An 18,287-nucleotide genomic window follows, 5' to 3' on the forward strand; every position below is an offset into this window, starting at 1 on the left:
ATCATTCACTCCTAGGATCCGTTCGAGAGTTGCATGTATGTATGTATGTATGTATGTATGTATGTATGTAAACATGTATGTATGCGTTGTATGCAATGGAAGTGGGCGGTTTTGAGGGGGGGGTGGAAAAAGGGAGTAAGTGTGAAACGGGAGTTGGAGAAAGGGAAACATCGTGATCGTGATGTGGGTACCGTGCAAGTGGTAAACAGCCAGGGCAGAAAACCCGAAGTGTACGGCAACACCCCAAAACCCAATAGGTCAAGGAAAGATGAAACCCTTCAACCCACATCCCGTCCCCACCCCCCAACCCCTGGGGGGGAAACATGCGAGGCTGCCCGTTGTGTGCGTGCCTTGATTTCCAACCAAATACACATGCCGGCCGTCACCATCACCACCTAGTCCCTAAGTCCTGAACTCCCAACTGCCAACCGCTAACCGTCACCCACCTCCCAGCAGGGTGTATTCGAACAGTACGTAACGCCCCGCCTTTAACGGCCGTCTGTCCGTACGGGGAAAGTACTGCGACAATACCGTACACAGAGCCGTAAGGCCCCGCAGCGGATATGGAAGAGAGGAGCCACTGTCGCCGTTACCGTTGCCATGACCGTTACTGCTACTGCTACTGCTACTGCTACTCCCAGCGCCCCCGCTATCGTCACTGCTACTGCCTTTGCTACTGCTCGTCCACATCAGGCGAGTGTTCGAGGGCACCAGCTCGGTTCGCAGCTCGTCATCTCCCGCGTGGATGGATACGGCCAAACACACACGCGGGGCTAGGGGGCCGGGGGGAGGGGGAGGAGGAGGGGGAAATAGCACCAGTGACGGCGGGGGTGGTAGTGATGACAGCGCCGCGGGTGAGGGGGAGGGAGATGGCTGCGGGGGAGCGTCATCTGGCGACGGCGACGGCGACGGCGGTCGGGATGAAGATGATGTCGATGTCGGTGTCGGTGTCGGTGTCGGTCCGAACCTGTCCAGGAAGTGCTGAAGCTGGGGGAGCAGGCCGACGGTGGACAGGGTGATCCTGGGGGTGGAAAGGGAGTGCTTGTATGTATGATGTGTGAAACAGGGGGGTGTATCTTCGCCCGTGGCAGCTACCCTGCGAAACCCTGCCTTCCCCGGTATTTCGGGGCACCCTCACCCAGTCACCCTAGTTAACTTCTCAGTGGATCGCTCAGGTTCCGGACCCACCACCAGCATCCAACGGAATCTGCCGGGTCCACAGCGGCCCAACTCCACTCCTGGTCGGCTCGCAGGTTAACTTCATCCCAGGTCACCACCGTCATTAACTAGGGGCGCAATGCCTTCCACCATCGGAGGGACTTTTGACCCTAATGGGTATCGATGGGTATCGATCCCGGTATGTATGTATGTATGTTTCCGCAGCACTGGTTTTGCAGATTGACGTATTCATCGCCAAATTGCGCCATTTGGTGTATTGGTTTTCTTAACACACACACACACACACACACACACACACACACGCACACGCACATACACACATACACACCCCGCCTTCCCGCAGCCCCCCGCATGTCCCTCCACTCCCCATTTTCTTCAATTCACCCCGTCATCCCCCCCATCCCCCTCACCCCCCCAACACACACACACACACCTCACACCTGCTCGCAGAAAACCCCAACCCTCGACGATGTGTCAGTATGTCAATCGCTGCAAACACTGCCGTACAGTTGTGTAGGGGCTCCCCCATCCCCATAAACACGATATTGGTGATGGGGGCAGCAGTAGCAGCTGTTGCAGCGGTAGCGGCCGGAGGACGTGCGGGATCTTGGTCCAGCAGGCGCTGCGCAACTAAGACCTGAAGACATCGGAGGGCATGTTGGGGGTATGCTGCACACACACACACATATACAGACACACATACATACCGACGAACCTGTTCAATAATTTGTGCAGTGGAGAGGTTGCCGAGCAGTCCCTTTCGTCCTGTGTAACAAAACTGGCAGTTCATGGCGCAACCAACCTGAGGGACATGTACGACAATGTACGATAATGTACGGCGATGTAAGGACGAGCCACGAGAAATCGGTTCACCTCTCCGTCCCACACTCCTTTTCCCCGTTCTTCATTCCTATAACCCGTTTCCCCCCCACCCCACCCCACCAACCCTCCCTTGCTGCCGTACCTGCGATGATACGCACAGTGTGTATCTGGGATGCTCCCGGCGACCGACCCGTGGGTCGTAATCCCGGAACCAGGGAATGAGAACCGTCTCAATGCGCCCACCTGGCAGGAGTGTGTGTGTGGGGGGGGGGGGCGAGTGGGGAGGGGGGAAGGAGAGCGCACGGGTAAGGGAGGGGAGAGTGTGTGTGTGTATGTACGCGTGTGTGTATTTTGTGGATTAATGGAGCTCTGGGTTGCACGCGTAGGAGTGGGTTACCTGGCGGCCACAATTGCGCCATTGACACGGGGGGGGGGGGAAATCTTGGCGGGATTGAGGGGGGAAGAGGGCCAAACAAGCCCACTGCAGAGTAAGACTACATGATCCCCCGTGTGCAAACGTACATGCATACAGACATATGTGTTCAATTGGCCCAGAAGCCTCCCACTCTGTAACAACACATGTATATATATACCGACATACAAACGGATGTGCATGTTTTGTGGGTAGTGTATTGGGGATTGAGAGCAGAGAGGGCAAACAACAGAGGATTAAACGGGGAGTTCAGAAGGCCAAAAAAGTAGTTTGGCGGTTAGGTGCCGAGTTCACCAAGACAGACAGACTGACAAGACCGACAGACAGACCGACAGACAGACGAGGAGGTTATTTAATTTTTTTGTCAGAGTCGGCACTGCGATGGTTGGAAGTGGTGACTGCTAGGATTTGATTGGGGTACCGGGATATGTCTTCACGGAAGCAAGTTCCGAAGGCAAAACAGAGACGCGGTAAATGAGGATATGTATGTATGTATGTCTGCTGGATGGTTCTGCAGCAATGGTTTGCGGCGCTGCAGTGGCGAAAGAGGGAAGTGGCGTACATGGACGCGTGCAGACGCAACTGCCAAACCCGCCGCTGCCCCCCTCCACATACACATACACACACATCCCCCCCCTCCTCCCCTCCCCGGCCCCCCCACCTGCCGCCTCCCCCTCGGTTACACGAAATACAAGCTTGCGCGTTCCGTCCGAGGCAGGGGTCACGTCCTCCAGCATAAGGCCCCCCTGGAGGCTGAGAAGGGCCCTAGGGAGTGCGAGTGGGATGGCGGGGGGGGGGGGAGAGGGGCGGGTTGGGGGGGGGGAGATAACCCAGACACGGACAAGACCACACAGGCGTGTGCCCCGCCTAGGAGCGGGAAAATCCATACGTACATACATACATACATTCATCTATACATACATACCTTCGTACATACGTCCATCCATCTATACATACCTACCTAGGTATTTTCCTTCCTACGGGTTGGGCTGTGGTTTGGCTTCGGGCCCCGGGCCTCGGGGGCCCCAGGGGAATCTAAGGCATTTATTCGGCCCTTCCTCTATACATACATACCTTCGGACATACGGCCCTCCCTCTATACATAACTACCTTCGGACATACGTCCATCCATCTATACATACATACCTTCGGACATACGTCCCTCCCTCTATACATACATACATACGGCCCTTCCTCTATACCTACCTACCTACCTACCTTCCTACCTACCTACCTACCTACCTACCTACGTGCCTTCCTTCCTACATACCTTAGGGGATAGGGTGTCCAGGCGCGGAGGGGGGATTTTAGGTGGTGGGGGTGGTAAGGAGGTCCAAAGGGAGGTTGAGGGGATTGGTTGCCAGGGGGGGGGGATTACGGATGGGGCTTGGGGGGGTGCCCCCCAAGGGGACATGGGGGAGGGAGGGGTTTTTTTCCTGGGGGAGCCCTACCGGCCGAAGGGGGGGAGAACCGGGGAAAGGGGGGGCAGAACCCGGGGGGGGGGGGGAAAAAGGTATAAAGTTCCCCCAGAGGATTTAGGGTTGAGGGGTGGTGAGTGGAAAACAGGTGGCCGTAACGAGGGCGCGGAAGAGGGGAAGGTGGGCACCCCAGAAAGGGGGGGCCGTACTCGAAGGTGCGCGCGTGGTCCAGGATTAGGTCCTCAGGGTACGAGACCGGGTTTTTCGTGGTGCGGCGTCTAGGTGAGATAGGATCTTGGGAACCAGCCGTCTTGGTAGAGCGGTATTGGGGGGGCGCCGAGCTGGCTACCCTCCCCCCCTGTGGTTTCCGGAGGCTTGATCGCCCTGCGTTGCCGCAGGGTCTTCCCGTTTGAGTACTTTCCAAGTTAGACCCAGTGCTGTGGAAGGGCGCGGACTTGTGCGGTGTTACCCCCTCGACGGGGGCTATCTCCCCTGGACTAGCCCAGGGAGGGAGAGGCGGAGGAGGGTAGTAGTCTAAGGAGGCTGTTTGGCGTCTTGTGGTGTGAGCTCTTTGCGCTCTTTTTTGCGTGAGGATTTTTGAGCTTGGTGACCTCCCCAGCCCGGGATGACTCGTCGGGCTCCCGGTCGCCCAGGTCCTGGTAGCGAGCTCTCTGAGATGCTCGGTTCGTTCGGTCGGCAGGAAGAGCCCCCCAGTTGCGACTTCGTTTATGTTAGGAGACCAACGGGCATAGATCCCGTCTAGTTGGAGCGCCAAACAAGCGCTGTTGCGTGCCGGCCGTCGTTTCCCGTGCGGCCTGACCCGGGGGCGGAGTGCATGAGACTAACCAGCCGTATGCACCCGCCCCCCGCGCTGTGCTTCGGCCCTGGGCCCCCGGCTTTTCAGCCCACAGTGTAATCAACGTCATACATACGTCCATTCATCTATACATACATACATACATACATACATACGTCCATTCATCTATACATACATACATACGTCCATCTATACATACATACATACATACATACATACATACATACATATGCATACATACATACATATGCATACATACATACAAACCTGAACTTCGTCATGAAGGCTCCGCTGAATCCCCCAACAGCGGGCTCGGCGGCGTCCTCTAACCGCCGTAATCCACCGCCGCCGCCAATGTACGGAACACCGCCGCCACCATCGCCACTTCCGGTTGTAGTGCTACTGCCGCCCGGGAAGCTGCTGCTGCCGCCGCCGCCGTCGTTTCCACCGCGTTGCTGTGCTTGATTAGGAACCCACCAGGGGGCTCTTTCGCTATATTGTTGCCTAATTAGCTCGGTGGCGGCGGCGCTGCTGCCAGATGCCGTTGCTGAAGTGTACGGAGCAGCAATAGCAGCGGTTGAAGCAGTTGTAGCGGTTGTGGGGGAGGAGGACGAGGCGGAGGCGGAGGCCGAACGCCTACCGCCGCCGCCGCTAGCGCCATTGTTGCCGTACACCCAGCGCCACAACTGGTCTGCTCGACTGGGCCTTTCACCTGGGAGAGACAGGCCGTACAAGTGTAATGACGATTTGCCGTAATCATACTTCCTCATGATTTTTCGTACTCGTACTTTGTCGTACTCCAAATTGCCACCATATCAAACCAAACATAGAGGGTGATTGATATTCACTAACTTCGCGATTCGACGGTGGGTACGGCAGCTACGACAAGTACGGCACGCAATTACGGCAATTTTAATATCCGCCTGTGCTGAGTGGTTGATTCGGCCACACCATGGAATCAGAGGTCGCCCCACACAACACAACAACTCGAAGACTTCAAAAGCTGCTGAGAGTGAATTTGATCCCTAAGACCTGACCAGCAAGCAGAGTGGTGAGTGGGAGGTAGTGGTGATGTGTGGAGGCCATATCGGGAGGCGCATAAGAGTGTTTGGGGGGGATCATTTAGGTTGGAAAGATGGATGTTCTAAACGATTGCATCGAGAACAAAACATTGTTAGCGAGAGTGGAACGCGAAGCTGTCGGGAATTATTCATCCTTCTTCCGGATGGAGCTTGTGGAGAGACGGGTAAACGTCTCTAGCAGTGCGTGCGGTGGCAGCATGTGGATATGTGGCGCAGGAGCGATCCCACACCTTGCGCCGCAAACCATTGCTGCAGCTCCGGTAGAGTCACTCCCTTGACGTACAGCCGGCCATCAGCGTCGTACACATTAGGCCTGTTTGGGAGGGTTTAGTTTCGGGTTTGGGGGAACCATGGTGCTCTAAGCGTTGAAGTGCTGGACAGCGGGATAGAAGCAGGCTTGGAAAGGTTCGATTTTGAAGCCACGATGCCGACCAAGAAGACCGCGAGTTATGGTGGCCAAGTTGGCAACAATTGGGCTTATGTTCTCTTGCCTGTTTAGAGCTTGAGGAGCCTCTTGTAAAGCATGGACTACTGCGACGGCAGTCCTTTGCGGCCCATCAGCGAGAGGAAGCGTCGGACTGGCGTTTGTTCTGAAATGTAATTGATGAATTCCGCAATTTACATGATGTCCCCTAGATTGCCAGGATGTCTGAATGAATGGCCTGCGTCGTCCTGGCCCGGGGACCGCTTCTTGAATCCCCAAAGTTTGTACAAGCGACTTCATTGTCACTATTTCATCATGCTTTTGAGTTTCATAAGAGGTAATCGATCATACATAGCTGCTGATTGGATTGAGACTCTCAGGTAAGGGCGATGTTGCTCCGAGACCAAGCGAACGTAACGACCGGCGGTCGCTTTCCACGTTTCGAGCATCCTGGGGCAGGGGCTCCGAGCCCATGAAGCCTGGCATGAATTTTGAGGCACTAGTAGTGGTGACCATAAAACATACAAGTCACGAGCTATAAAAGCCGGTCGCTGCCAAATAATACGTTGTTGTCCTCCCCACCATACAAAACTCTCTGTTGTTATGTTTAACTAAAAATCATGATTGTGATGTTACCAATCTGCAGAGGAGTTGACTGCAGGACTCAGACACAGCGGAAGTATAAGGCCCAGCGCGCCAGCAAATACCAGAAGCCGTACTAATTTCACTGGACACAAACCCTCAGCTAGTACGCTCAGACATAAAAGATCAGCTCCCATAGTTTTGGCGGGTTGTCCCGGGTCGCAAAGGGAGTTAAATGGGCCCAAAATTCAGAGATGACCACTTCACCCATGCGGTTGAGAGCGGAGGTAGGCAGCAGGGCCGTACTTCCCTGAAGACCTTCCCTTCCCCTCCCTTCCTGCATCAAACGGCGGCGGCGCAGATTGAGCAAACTGATGGCCACGAGGCACACAACCTCCCTCCCTCCCTACCTACCACAGACACCACATGAATGGTGGGGGAGGTGGAGTGCCCAACCAAAAACGGTATACGGAGTGAAGTGGGTTCCGGAAGTACCAGTTCGTTCTGCATCATCATCCATCAGCCTGACGGGGATCCATTTCACTGGTGCAATCCCAGATGAAGTAATGCCACTGATCCCCACGAACCATGCGCACTCCACCACATACACGGACACATTGCGGCAAGGTCTCCTCCCGGATGCTGACTGGCCTGGCATGAGGGCAGAGCTTCTCCTGCGGAAGACTTCTTGCGGAAGAAGCTCACACTCAGACACACCGTCGCCAGGTACATTAGGTACGGAAGTAGGTGCATTTCGGTAGCATCTCCGCACATCTTCTTCACTTCCATTCTCGACCCATCACCCATTTCCCATGTCCCCCGTCGCACACAGCTCTGCCAGCCCCCCTCCCTGCCCCCAACCCTTCCCTCGCCCGGCACTCAAGCAGCACCGCATCCTACATCAACCATCGCTACCATACTACCAGCCGACGAAGACACCCGATACGAAGACGATACCCACCCCACAGGATTTACCGTACCGGCGGCTGTCGGGTCGGCCGCCTCATAGCCGCCGATCTCCCCTCCACGCTCATCTCAACCTCTTCAACGCCATTATCGCCGGCCCCCATGCCAAAGATGTTCTCCTCTTTGACTCCGACGCCTCCCGCAACTTCATATAGCCAGCGACCGCTTCCACTTTCCATACCACCCTCGAACGTTAGTTATTCCGCCGTCTCCTCCGAGCCCATTGCCCTTCTGCCTTCTCGGCCGTGCAACCACCACATCTCCCTCAACCCAAGCAGAGTGAGTACTGTGTGTCTCCAGCTTAACTCCAACAGCTTGACCGGCAACTGAAGGACTAATGGACCTGGGGACCGTGGATGGATTCGCGACCGCCGATGTCGCCCTTTGGTGCTCACATATTCTGTCCTCGCCCGCAAACCTAGCGGCAACGAATTGCGCCTCTGTGTCGGCTTCCGCGCGTCCAATCAAGCAGCTCACCATCAAGGACGCGTACCCACCGTCCTATCACTCCCTGGCCCCATGTTCACGAGCTCCCCGAGCAGCCGTACAGCTCAGCCTACTTGGCCAAGCTGAGTCTCTGGTCAGGTTACCACCAAGTACATGTTCAGTGCATGAGCCCCGAATCGTAAGTGCATGAGCCCCGAATCGTAAGTGCATGAGCCCCGAATCGTAAGTGCATGAGCCCCGAATCGTAAGTGCATGAGCCCCGAATCGTAAGTGCATGAGCCCCGAATCGTAAGTGCATGAGCCCCGAATCGTAAGTGCATGAACCCCGAATCGTAAGTGCATGAGCCCCGAATCGTAAGTGCATGAACCCCGAATCGTAAGTGCATGAGCCCCGAATCGTAAGTGCATGAGCCCCGAATCGTAAGTGCATGAGCCCCGAATCGTAAGTGCATGAACCCCGAATCGTAAGTGCATGAGCCCCGAATCGTAAGTGCATGAACCCCGAATCGTAAGTGCATGAACCCCGAATCGTAAGTGCATGAGCCCCGAATCGTAAGTGCATGAACCCCGGACCGTTTCGTTGCAACTCCGGTCTGATTGGTCTGAATGGCTCGTCCTCCCTTTTGTACCCACTGCCGCCCCGCAACCTTCATGTTCCTCATGAACGACGTCCAACCAACCAACCAACCAACCATTCCACAACATATGTGCCATCGTCGTGTACCTCGTCGTACGCCCTCATCGCCCACTCGCCCGCGCACTTTTGAAGAGCAGCGCCCCGCGACGTGCCGGAAGCCGTCCTCAGCACCCTCCAGAACCATCCCCTCCACGTCTGCCTCTCTCTCTCCAAGTGTTCCGCTGCGCACAACCCTCATCGTCATTCCACAAACCGGTCCCTCCACCACCTTCACCCTTTACACAGACGCCTCGTCCTCAGTCGGCCTGCAAGCGAAATAAGAGTTCTGGGATGCAGTCCTGCTCCAAGAGCGAAATCGCGCCCACAACCCCCGCGGTGTTCGAGTCCCAAAAGCTCAACCGTCGCGACGCCAGTTACCCCGTCCACGAGCTAGAGCTGCTTGCTGTCGTACACGCTGTTCGTAGGTTTCTGAAGGCCGCCATTTCATGCTGTGCATTGACCACTAGAATCACCGTGTATCGCTTTTTCACGCGCTGAGAGACCTCTCGCGGCGCCCAGCTCGTTGGTTGCACCTGCTCGCCATCGTTGCAAGGCTACATCTCCATAACCTACCGCTACCGCTCAAGGCCCCAGAACATGGCAGATACTCGGTCTCGCTTCCCGCTTCATCTGCCGCCTTTCTTCCCCGATTTTCCACCCTTCACCATCCCGCCACCGCCGTACACTTCGCCCTTTTACCCTCTGTCCCGTCACCTTCCCCACCCGTCCCACTTCAGCCCCCACCATACCGCGGTGGTCGACACCTCCGTGACCTCCAATTGCCCAAATCCCCCTGTTGGCACCAGCAGTGCTAGCCCGGTCTTAGTCGTAGCCGAGCTTGCTGAGGTGTTTGTGCGTGCCGTACGGACCACTTGATCTTCCTTTCCGGGGCTGTATCTATTACAGCGACAGGCGATGTGCCCTTTGGCTCGGTTTCTTTGCATTACGGTACAAAAACCTGGTAGCCCGCTGCAATAACAATAACAGCAACAACCTCCGCCAACAACAACGCTCTCTGGGTCCCTTCGACCGGATGTAGACCGGTGTCGTACGCCACATTAAGGTCGATACCCCGAGGTGGGCGGGTTGCCGCTACTGACTACTACTCCGGTTCCTCTTTTGCCTTTCCCTCGCTCGCCTGGTATACCGATTTCCATTTACAGGTAGTAGTAATCGGAGCGACGCACAATACAGACAACTTTGCGGTTTCTTTCGCACCGAGGACGGTGCTTGTGTTAAGCAGGGGGAATGTGTTAGGTTCCCAAGGTAGCTGTTAAACCCTAGCAGCGCTACTATGAAGCGTGCCACGGCGAAGCGTGCCACGGGAATGAGCACCATCATGGCGGGGCGTGGCACTTTTCAGCTGCGGCGCCATTGCGCTGCACGCTGTTGGCCTTCGCTGTTCGGACGGCCGTCGCAGGAAGGCAAAACGTCTGGTTCACCGGGGACGGCTGTCGAGCGACTTGCCCCCCTGACCCGCTGCCTGCTGCCAGTCTAACCAGAACCAGCTCCAGTTCCCTTTCCCTCACACGCGGCTGTTCCCTTTGAATGTAGTGTAGTCTCAAGCCTATTAACCCACAAATTGACCTCGAGAATATGCCCCCAAGACTAAGGCTGAGGCCATATGACCTTATTGCGGGACATCATCGCCAAGCTGCAGTGTGCCACCGACAGCCAAGCGCCTCTCATCAAAAAGCTCAGCCATCAGCTCAACATCGACGAATCGTGCTCAAGCGCCTGACGTGCAGCCAGGTGCTAAAACATCATGGTTGGCGCCTACATATGTATGTCCGCCAAGCGCAAGAGTGGGTCCGGATCTTGCGCAAGTGGGCGCAACAACAGCAAGCGCGGACCGGATGGGGATGAAAGCTATATGGGGATTCAGATGGGAGCAGTGGCCGGGGTGTGGCGGTTGCTGTGGAGCATATGGTGGGCCGGGGACGATGCTGGCAGCAGAAGTCCGAGGGCGGCTGCCAGACTCCCACATGTCGGGCGCCTGGGCCACGTCCACAGGCGGGACTACCTCGCATGCATTATTATTTTCCGTGGGCAGCGGCCCCTCGACCCCGCATATATAACTGAAACACACTTTGACATGCAATCATGATCGGGACGAGCGGTAGCCCTCTGACAATTAAAAGCATGATTACTGAGTACGGTGAAGTGGTTTGTAACCAGCGCGATTTGGCTGTCATGATGCTAGAGTTAACAAACAGGGATGAAGTAGCAGCATCCCCAACGCAAAGTTAGACCCTGTTACAAGATGGTCCTAGACCGCGGCAAAGCAGGAGTACTTACAGCGCGCTTGAAGCCAGGCCTTGCATCGGGCACCGCGCATTGGACGCCCACTGTAGCCCGGTTTAAAAAAATTTAAAGGCTAACGGAACTGCAACAAGTGGCAGCTCGCAGATTTGCTAATCCGTATGTTATCATATCGATAATGTTAGCAATTATTAGCAAACAAGTGGTCAGCTGATACGCCCTCTTCAGGGGAGCGGAGCGCAGTGGCCCATCCACCCAGCAAGACAAATCAAACAGGGCGCGAAAGTTCCAAAGTTCTGGCCTACCTAAATTCAGGCCGCGTGCCACAAGCTTAATAGCAGAAAGCGGCAGAATGAGCGCCAGTGACAACAAAGATCGAAAAGTGCGAATTATATAAACCTTGCTTCACCCACAATCGATCAGGCTGTCAGAAGCCTACACGACAGAAGATGCAAATTGGCAGATTGCAGCCTGAACACCGAAGTTGCACCAGCCAAAATTGACACGCGATGGAAAGAGAAGGATATGTACTTATGCTTCGCGCGCGGACCGGTTGCTGTATGTCGCACTCTGCTAATAATGTACGGCCTGCTAAACGAGCACTTTCTGCCAAAGCTTAATGTTAGGGTGGGCAGGTCTGCATGTTATCGTACTTACATAAACGTGCCTCTCACCACACATGCAGCGACTCCAGGAGATGCATCGAAAGTCTTTTTAAGCTGTATCCAACAAAGAATAACCTAGGCAAAGACATAATCGACGCCCGGCCTTGGCAAAAGCAAAGCCCGGCAGCAAAACTACTGCGCGAGGGTTTCTGCTCTGCACGGTGCGCGTGATGTCGCGACGTATATCGCGGCGTATGGCACAGCCGTAGGCATGCAGCTTTAAAGATGTAAAGTTCATGCAGGACAAAAAGCGGGGGAAACTACACCATCACACTATCAAATGCAGGAAAGGTCCACACAAAAGAAAGGCTCCTGCCTTCACTTATTACCATCAACGCATCAAAACCAACTTCCGTCTTCCTCAAGAGGATTATCCTCGCAGTTCCTCGCCCTCCCTCAGCGCTGCTCAGCCGTACCTTCCCGTACTCAGCACCCAACCTGACCTTTCCCATAAATTCCGCGCATTACTCATAACACATCGCGACTTCAGGCAATCTTTTTAACTCCAGCATCCTGCAACCTCCATGGTCGTAAGTTTCGCACATCACAGCCTTCTCAGCACTGGAGTCCATCATTAGCAGCACCCGTTTGCTGCCACCACAGTATGTGGAGATTTGCGCAACATGGCGTGTGTGTGTGTTAGACCCTCCTAAATCCTAAAAACCAAAGAAACCATCAGGCAGATGATACATACCAACAGGCATACAAACAGACAGACGGCCGGACAAGCGTCGAAGATTGTACTCGATGCAATTGACAGTTTGGTACACGCGACCCAGCGTACATGCTTCAAGTGAAACCAGGCGTCCCCTCTGTCTGTCTGTCTGTCTGTCTGTTGCCCGCCAGCACATGTTCAACAGTTTGTCGGTTACTACCGGTCGGGCCCGCGGAGGTTTGTCGACTGACCGACAGGATAGCTGGATGTACGGAGATGTACGGCTGTTCGTCCTTTATCAGCTCATTTATAAAACGTTACGCCATTCTCGAATCATCCGCTCTTAAACCCTGTACACCTCAGCGGCACCTGGCAACCTTTGATTCGAAACCTAACGGAAAAAGATCTCACTGTTGTTTGATTTGGCTCTTTTCCTCTCTCAATCTCTCTGCGTGGGACTAACAAATGGCACGTAGGCGCAGTGTGCGGATTCCTGTGTCAACCAATTAGACCAGCATGCTCTCCCGTACACGGTACTGCGGCAGATTCAGTACGGCAATCTCGTTACCGGAGAGTACGATGGGCGCATCCACAATCTTAGCGCGCTGCCAGGGTCCCGTCAGGCCTTTTGGTGGTACGACAGCCTGTAGGATATCACGGAAAAGGACACACATACAGATTGTCGTACGATGAGATACGAATGCTCCAAAGTTTGAACAATCCCGCCTGGGCTGTTCAAGCCGTATTCATCTGTGCGTACGACAACCTCCTCATCATCATCACCATTGTCATCTGCCCATGAAATCCTTCTTAGTCATCTTCACATTCGGTATGTATGTATATCCTCAGGCCGTACAATTCCTTCGGTCGGTCTTCTCCTCCATTTTCAATTTTGCCCATTCACTGCTCTCATTAGTTATTATTATTATTAGCCGGACCAAGTTTCTACCTATTTACATCTCATTCGGCACTTATATCATGTTAAGGACTTTTGGCATCTAACGCCACGCAGCTCAGCCATCACGCCGCATGCCAAAGAGTAACTAAAGCACACGACAGGGCCCAGTACGGCTAGTTGCCATGCCGACAATCTTATGTACTCACCTCATAAAATACCCCAACCATCACCCCCACCCCCCACCCCGTCCCCTTCCCCTCCGCCGACCCCCCCCCCCCCCTTCCCCCTCCTTCCCCCACCTCCCCCCCTACCCCTCCTTCTTCGCTTACCTTGTCACCACCGGCCCCCCCTTCCCCCTCCTTCCCCCCCCAGCTCCCCCCCTACCCCTCCTTCTTCGCTCACCTTGTCACCACCGGCCCCCCCTTCCCCCTCCTTCCCCCACCTCCCCCCCTACCCCTCCTTCTTCGCTCACCTTGTCACCACCGGCCCCCGTCAGGGGCACCACCAGGGTGCTGCCCTTGCAGGCCACGTGCATCACCTTGGAACGGGGCAGGGGGCGGTAGGAGCTGCTACTGCTGCTGCTAGTACTGCTGGCAATGCTGCTGCCGGTGGATGGGGTGTTAGACGAAGTTGATGTACGGCGAAACACAGGCATGTCTGCCAGCGGTCCAAAGCCGCCTCGGCCGGAGGGGGCGGATGAGCTCAGGAGCAGCTGGGCCGCTGGGCCCTCTGTGGTGGCGCCGCTAAGGAAGGAGCTGATGCTGCTGGGCGAGGTGGAGGGGGAGGAGCCCGGGGTGGCGGCGCTCTGGCCGGGGAATACCGCTATCGCGGTGACCAGGGCCAGTGCGCCCAGGCAAGCCTGGCCCAGCACCGGTAGGAAGCGGCCCCAGCGGGGCCCCTCGCTGCCAAAGCCCCAGCTACCGCCGCTGCTGCCATTGCCGCTACCACCATTGTTGTTGTTGTTATTGTTGTTGTTGTTTTGGTTGGAGCCGCCGAAGCCGTTGCCCTCGCCTATTGTTCGGATGGCGTTTTTTCCACGGCATGGCAACAGTACGGTTGACATGGCTAAGAAGGTTTAGTGGGTTTATGTGAATGGTGAAAAGATTTTAGGAACAGTTTTTTGGGTTTGTGTCGAGTTGAGTCGAGAGTAGTTGTCGAAGGCCTGCAGGCCTGTTTGTCGCCATGAAAGACCAAAAGGTTCAGGACATGGCTCACCGCTGTTCAGCGCGACCTCGTCATCACAACATGGGGCATAAGAAAGCATGGCAACATTGTTGGCGAAGACAGCAGCAGCGACGCCGGGTGGGGTGGCGAGGCCGGAGTTGTACTTGGTCATCGTCAGCAGGAAGGTGCGCTTGCGAGGAGCTTTGGTAGTCGTGCTGCGGCGGTAGTACCGCATAGAAGAGGAAGGAGAGCAAATGTGTGGCATAGCGCGAGGCTTGGCACCAGTGGAAGAGCACGACGCTAAGATTGCCATGGCCACGGTTTAGAGGAGCCCCAGGATAGTGTTTGGAGATTTACTAGTTTGCAATACAACGGGAGTTGCTAGACAATTTGGTTATATCCAAAGCGAAGCTGTAATGGCGTGTAAATAAACCAGAGGTACCCAGGGCGTTAATTGTCTGTTATCGCCCGTGTCCTTCAGGCCTGCAGGCCGTCAAAGTTCGCTACGGATGTGCGTCGGCCCAGTCCAACCCATCAGGCCATGCCTAGGCCATAGTCAGGAACTGTCAAGATGCCGACTGCCATGATGCCAGTTGCAGATCGCCCGTATCCGGGATTGTCCCAACTACGCACGTGGATTGCCGACGTGCACCGACTCAAAACTGCCGGAATGGAAGCCGCTAGATATTGCAGCAAACATGAATGTAAGATAAATTCATAAAATTTCACTCAATTTTAATAGTTGTCAAGAGAATTTTGCGACGCTTCAAAAGTTTTGAAGGTCGTCAACAGCTTTCAACTGTCGCTCCCACATGTGTATGGTTGTATTCCGGGCTAATTTTTATTACTCACAATTTGCTGGCAATGCGGTTTCACATATCAGGTGTAAGATACCGCCCTGCTGTCCACGATTGTGCTTTCGTGCTACGTCTACCAAACGCTTCATAGCTCTGACAGCACAACACCAGGTCTACGTGATACTAGACTTAATAAATACTATTGACCTTGATCATCATTCTGAGATGATTTGCCTTCATTGCCTGCGGTACTCCGTACCATAGCTCTGTGTGAAAATCCAGGCCACGGAAGTCACTGTAAGACGCATATTTATGCGAGGAGTTTCTGTTTTAACTGATGCCAACACCAAGCTTTTTCTTCCATTTCGAAGCTTCGGTCCACCTCGTCTACAGCAGCTGCTGACAAGCAAAAGCCGCTGAGTTTTACCATGCTACCTTTTTCCTTAGAAACATGACTTTCCAGGTCCGCTCTGGGAACGCTTAGACTGTCAGGTCTAAGCAATGGTGGGCGTCGCCATCACTCACCCTTTGTTGCTGCATTCTTCGCCTTCTGCAGTTGACTCAGGCATTTTTGCGTTTGGTTTACCTGTAGAATCCGTTACCTGGTAGGCATACACTTGCCAAGGTGTCCAGTAAGCGGGGTGCACGCACCTCCCAAGCAAGTCGAAGAACGCAGGCGCGCACGAACCGCTACCGTATCAGCCACCGGATGAAGCACTCAGCTTTATTAAAAAAAGTCTTGACTGAACGCTATAATTGGTGCTGGGTCCTACATTTATATCACCGTGCACAGGGTTGTTATTCGGAGCCACCGATTCTCATAGACCGTGACATGCATGCGAAGCTTAATTAGGAGGGATGGCAAGTACGGTTGGATTGAGTTGGTAGGGTGGTCGCCAGGATTGGGATAGATCAACCGGGGATTGAGATAGACTGACGGGGGGATTGAGATTGACTGTGGAGGGATTGAGATTGAGACCGAGGTGGATTGAGATCGGGTTACCGTTGGATTGAGAGTGTAGTACCGTTGGATTGAGATAGACGCTACCGTTGGATTGAGATTGCCTTGGGCCTGGATTGGGATTGATACCCCGGAGGATAGGGATAGAAAGGCTGTAAGGCTGTACATATGCTTGTGTTACCCGCTGCACTCCTTTACCACGTCGGTGGTGCCGTTATCTAACCAAAAACGGTATCCGTGACATCTGTGACGCAACCTTTCCTCGACTGTTACACGTCGCACAGCTTTCGCAACGTTCGCTTAACATGCTTGGCACCAAGCGCTCTGTCCCACCGTATGCATGCTCGCGTATGCATGCTCGGAAACCATGCAGAAGAAGAACAACAGCCTGCCGTCCGCTTGACATCCCGTCATATGTACATAACACTAACTTGCACACCCATAAAATGTCCAATGGGACTGCTTCCACAGGCTGCCGCAAATAATCATAACAAAACACCTATCTTCCTGTACATGCTCCTGTACACGCACGCTCTGAAACTAGCCCATGAGTGTCGTACACACCACACCGCTGTACCGACACAAGTGCGCTCTTCTATTGGGTAAACCCAAACGACTGGTGGCGCGTAATGTACAGATTCCCGCTCGGAATTAAAACCCGCATTTCAGCGGGGCGAGTTCTGGTGTGCCCACGCGTTGGCACCAGCAATCGAACCTATGTCACCAAAAATCCGGACAAACTTGTCCACATTGGTACCCAAATACACTACCACACTTCCGTGTGGATTTTGTACACGGCTGCCCCATTTCAACTCCGACTCCTCTCCCACGGATGTGTGCTGTGGCTGCACAAATGCAAGCCGCTCCCACAGGAAGCAAACTGGCCATTCCAACACTGCCCTAAACCACTTGTACCCGACAGCGGCCTTCAGCAGGACCACCGCCTGTTTGACAGCCCCTTGTCGATACTCTTTCACACACCGTTCGAAGAACAAGTTCTGCATGCTTAGCACACCCCTCGAACCGAAAGGAGGGTTGACGAAAACGTTCCCCTCCCACCTACATGCCTCACTGAGGCCATCCAAAGCCACATCAAAAAAGCGCCCGGCCTTAACTCTAGTGTTTGCCGCCTCCGAGCTGCACGGGTCCAGGTCAATTCCCCCCGGCCCAAACATCTCTGCGACTTTATCTAGGATGCACTGTGGAGTGTACCACTCTACCGATGCACTCTGCAAAAAGATAGGCCGGCTACCCGCCGGGACTGCATCTTCATCGTGGCCGTTAGCCCTTGACACAGCAGTAACAGGCGCGACAACATCGGCCATGCCACTCTCGTCCTCACTATCACTCTGTGCGACAGTGCTGGCTGTTCCCACCTCCTGGATGCACGACACCACGAGCTCAGCAGTCATGCGCCGTCCCTCCTCGTTATGATACCTTAAGACACGTTCCCAGGCCAGCCTTGCCACGCCTGGTTCGCATCGTGTCAATGGCCGGACCAGCCGTTCATACTGTGGCACAGGCATGGAAGGTGGCAAAGACCGGATGAAACGAGCAGCCGCCACCCATGCCCTCGCTTGTCGGTACCCAAACCCCAGCGACTTCCTCTCAAGAATATACGCGCGGAATGACTTGTACCCTTCCGCCTCAAACAGATGCTGCTCGGCGATATCCAGCAGTGCACAGCTGGCTTCCACAAAAAACCCACCAGCGGCCATGGTGACACGTGCCTCAGCTTCCCCGAGGGTCCGTGCACGCGCAACAGCGTACGGTGCTCTGCACATAGCCAACATATAGTCGTGTAATGGCACACAACGTCATTCATGAATCGGAGCAAATGCAAAGAAGTAATGAAATGGCTAATGAATTGAAAGCAGTCAGTCCTCACACAACTAGACAGTGACCTCGTAGGCGTACTGCGCATGTGGCTCTTTATCCGTTCCCCTGCAGCCGAACTTATAGCACGTCATCCCGCCAACCTTATTAATATGGACTTTAGCGATGGCCCTGTAACAATGGCAGCACGTGGTCAGTAGGTG

The 18,287-nt window shown here is 54.7% G+C and overlaps 3 protein-coding genes across 3 annotated transcripts in view; all 3 read right to left on the reverse strand.

Moving 5' to 3' along the window:
- VOLCADRAFT_99921 (uncharacterized protein) overlaps positions 1–12,225 on the reverse strand; it is a gene marked incomplete at both ends in the record, with an annotated part of 16,482 nt that extends 4,257 nt beyond the window's left edge. The window contains 10 exons of the mRNA XM_002958593.1: positions 447–499; positions 968–1,021; positions 1,613–1,816; positions 2,144–2,244; positions 3,096–3,199; positions 4,937–5,216; positions 5,310–5,381; positions 5,982–6,064; positions 10,700–10,761; positions 12,190–12,225. Of these exons, the coding sequence (XP_002958639.1) occupies positions 447–499; positions 968–1,021; positions 1,613–1,816; positions 2,144–2,244; positions 3,096–3,199; positions 4,937–5,216; positions 5,310–5,381; positions 5,982–6,064; positions 10,700–10,761; positions 12,190–12,225 (1,049 nt within the window). The remainder of the gene's footprint in view (positions 1–446; positions 500–967; positions 1,022–1,612; positions 1,817–2,143; positions 2,245–3,095; positions 3,200–4,936; positions 5,217–5,309; positions 5,382–5,981; positions 6,065–10,699; positions 10,762–12,189) is intronic.
- Positions 12,226–12,934: 709 nt separating this feature from the next.
- On the reverse strand, positions 12,935–15,856 carry VOLCADRAFT_99922 (uncharacterized protein; the record flags this gene model as incomplete). The annotated part of the gene is made up of 4 exons (XM_002958594.1): positions 12,935–13,072; positions 13,799–14,004; positions 14,542–14,705; positions 15,813–15,856. 4 exons carry the CDS (start codon positions 15,854–15,856, stop codon positions 12,935–12,937), a joined length of 552 nt encoding a protein of 183 aa, XP_002958640.1.
- Positions 15,857–16,503: 647 nt separating this feature from the next.
- The window catches only part of VOLCADRAFT_108225 (uncharacterized protein), a gene marked incomplete at its 5' end in the record, with an annotated part of 3,224 nt that continues 1,440 nt past the window's right edge, over positions 16,504–18,287 (reverse strand). Inside the window, one exon of the mRNA XM_002958595.1 lies at positions 16,504–18,024. Within this exon, the coding sequence (XP_002958641.1) occupies positions 16,914–18,024 (1,111 nt within the window). The 3' untranslated portion in view covers positions 16,504–16,913. The remainder of the gene's footprint in view (positions 18,025–18,287) is intronic.

This window comes from Volvox carteri, assembly GCF_000143455.1.
Source record: "Volvox carteri f. nagariensis unplaced genomic scaffold VOLCAscaffold_99, whole genome shotgun sequence".
Taxonomy (NCBI): Eukaryota; Viridiplantae; Chlorophyta; class Chlorophyceae; order Chlamydomonadales; family Volvocaceae; genus Volvox; species Volvox carteri.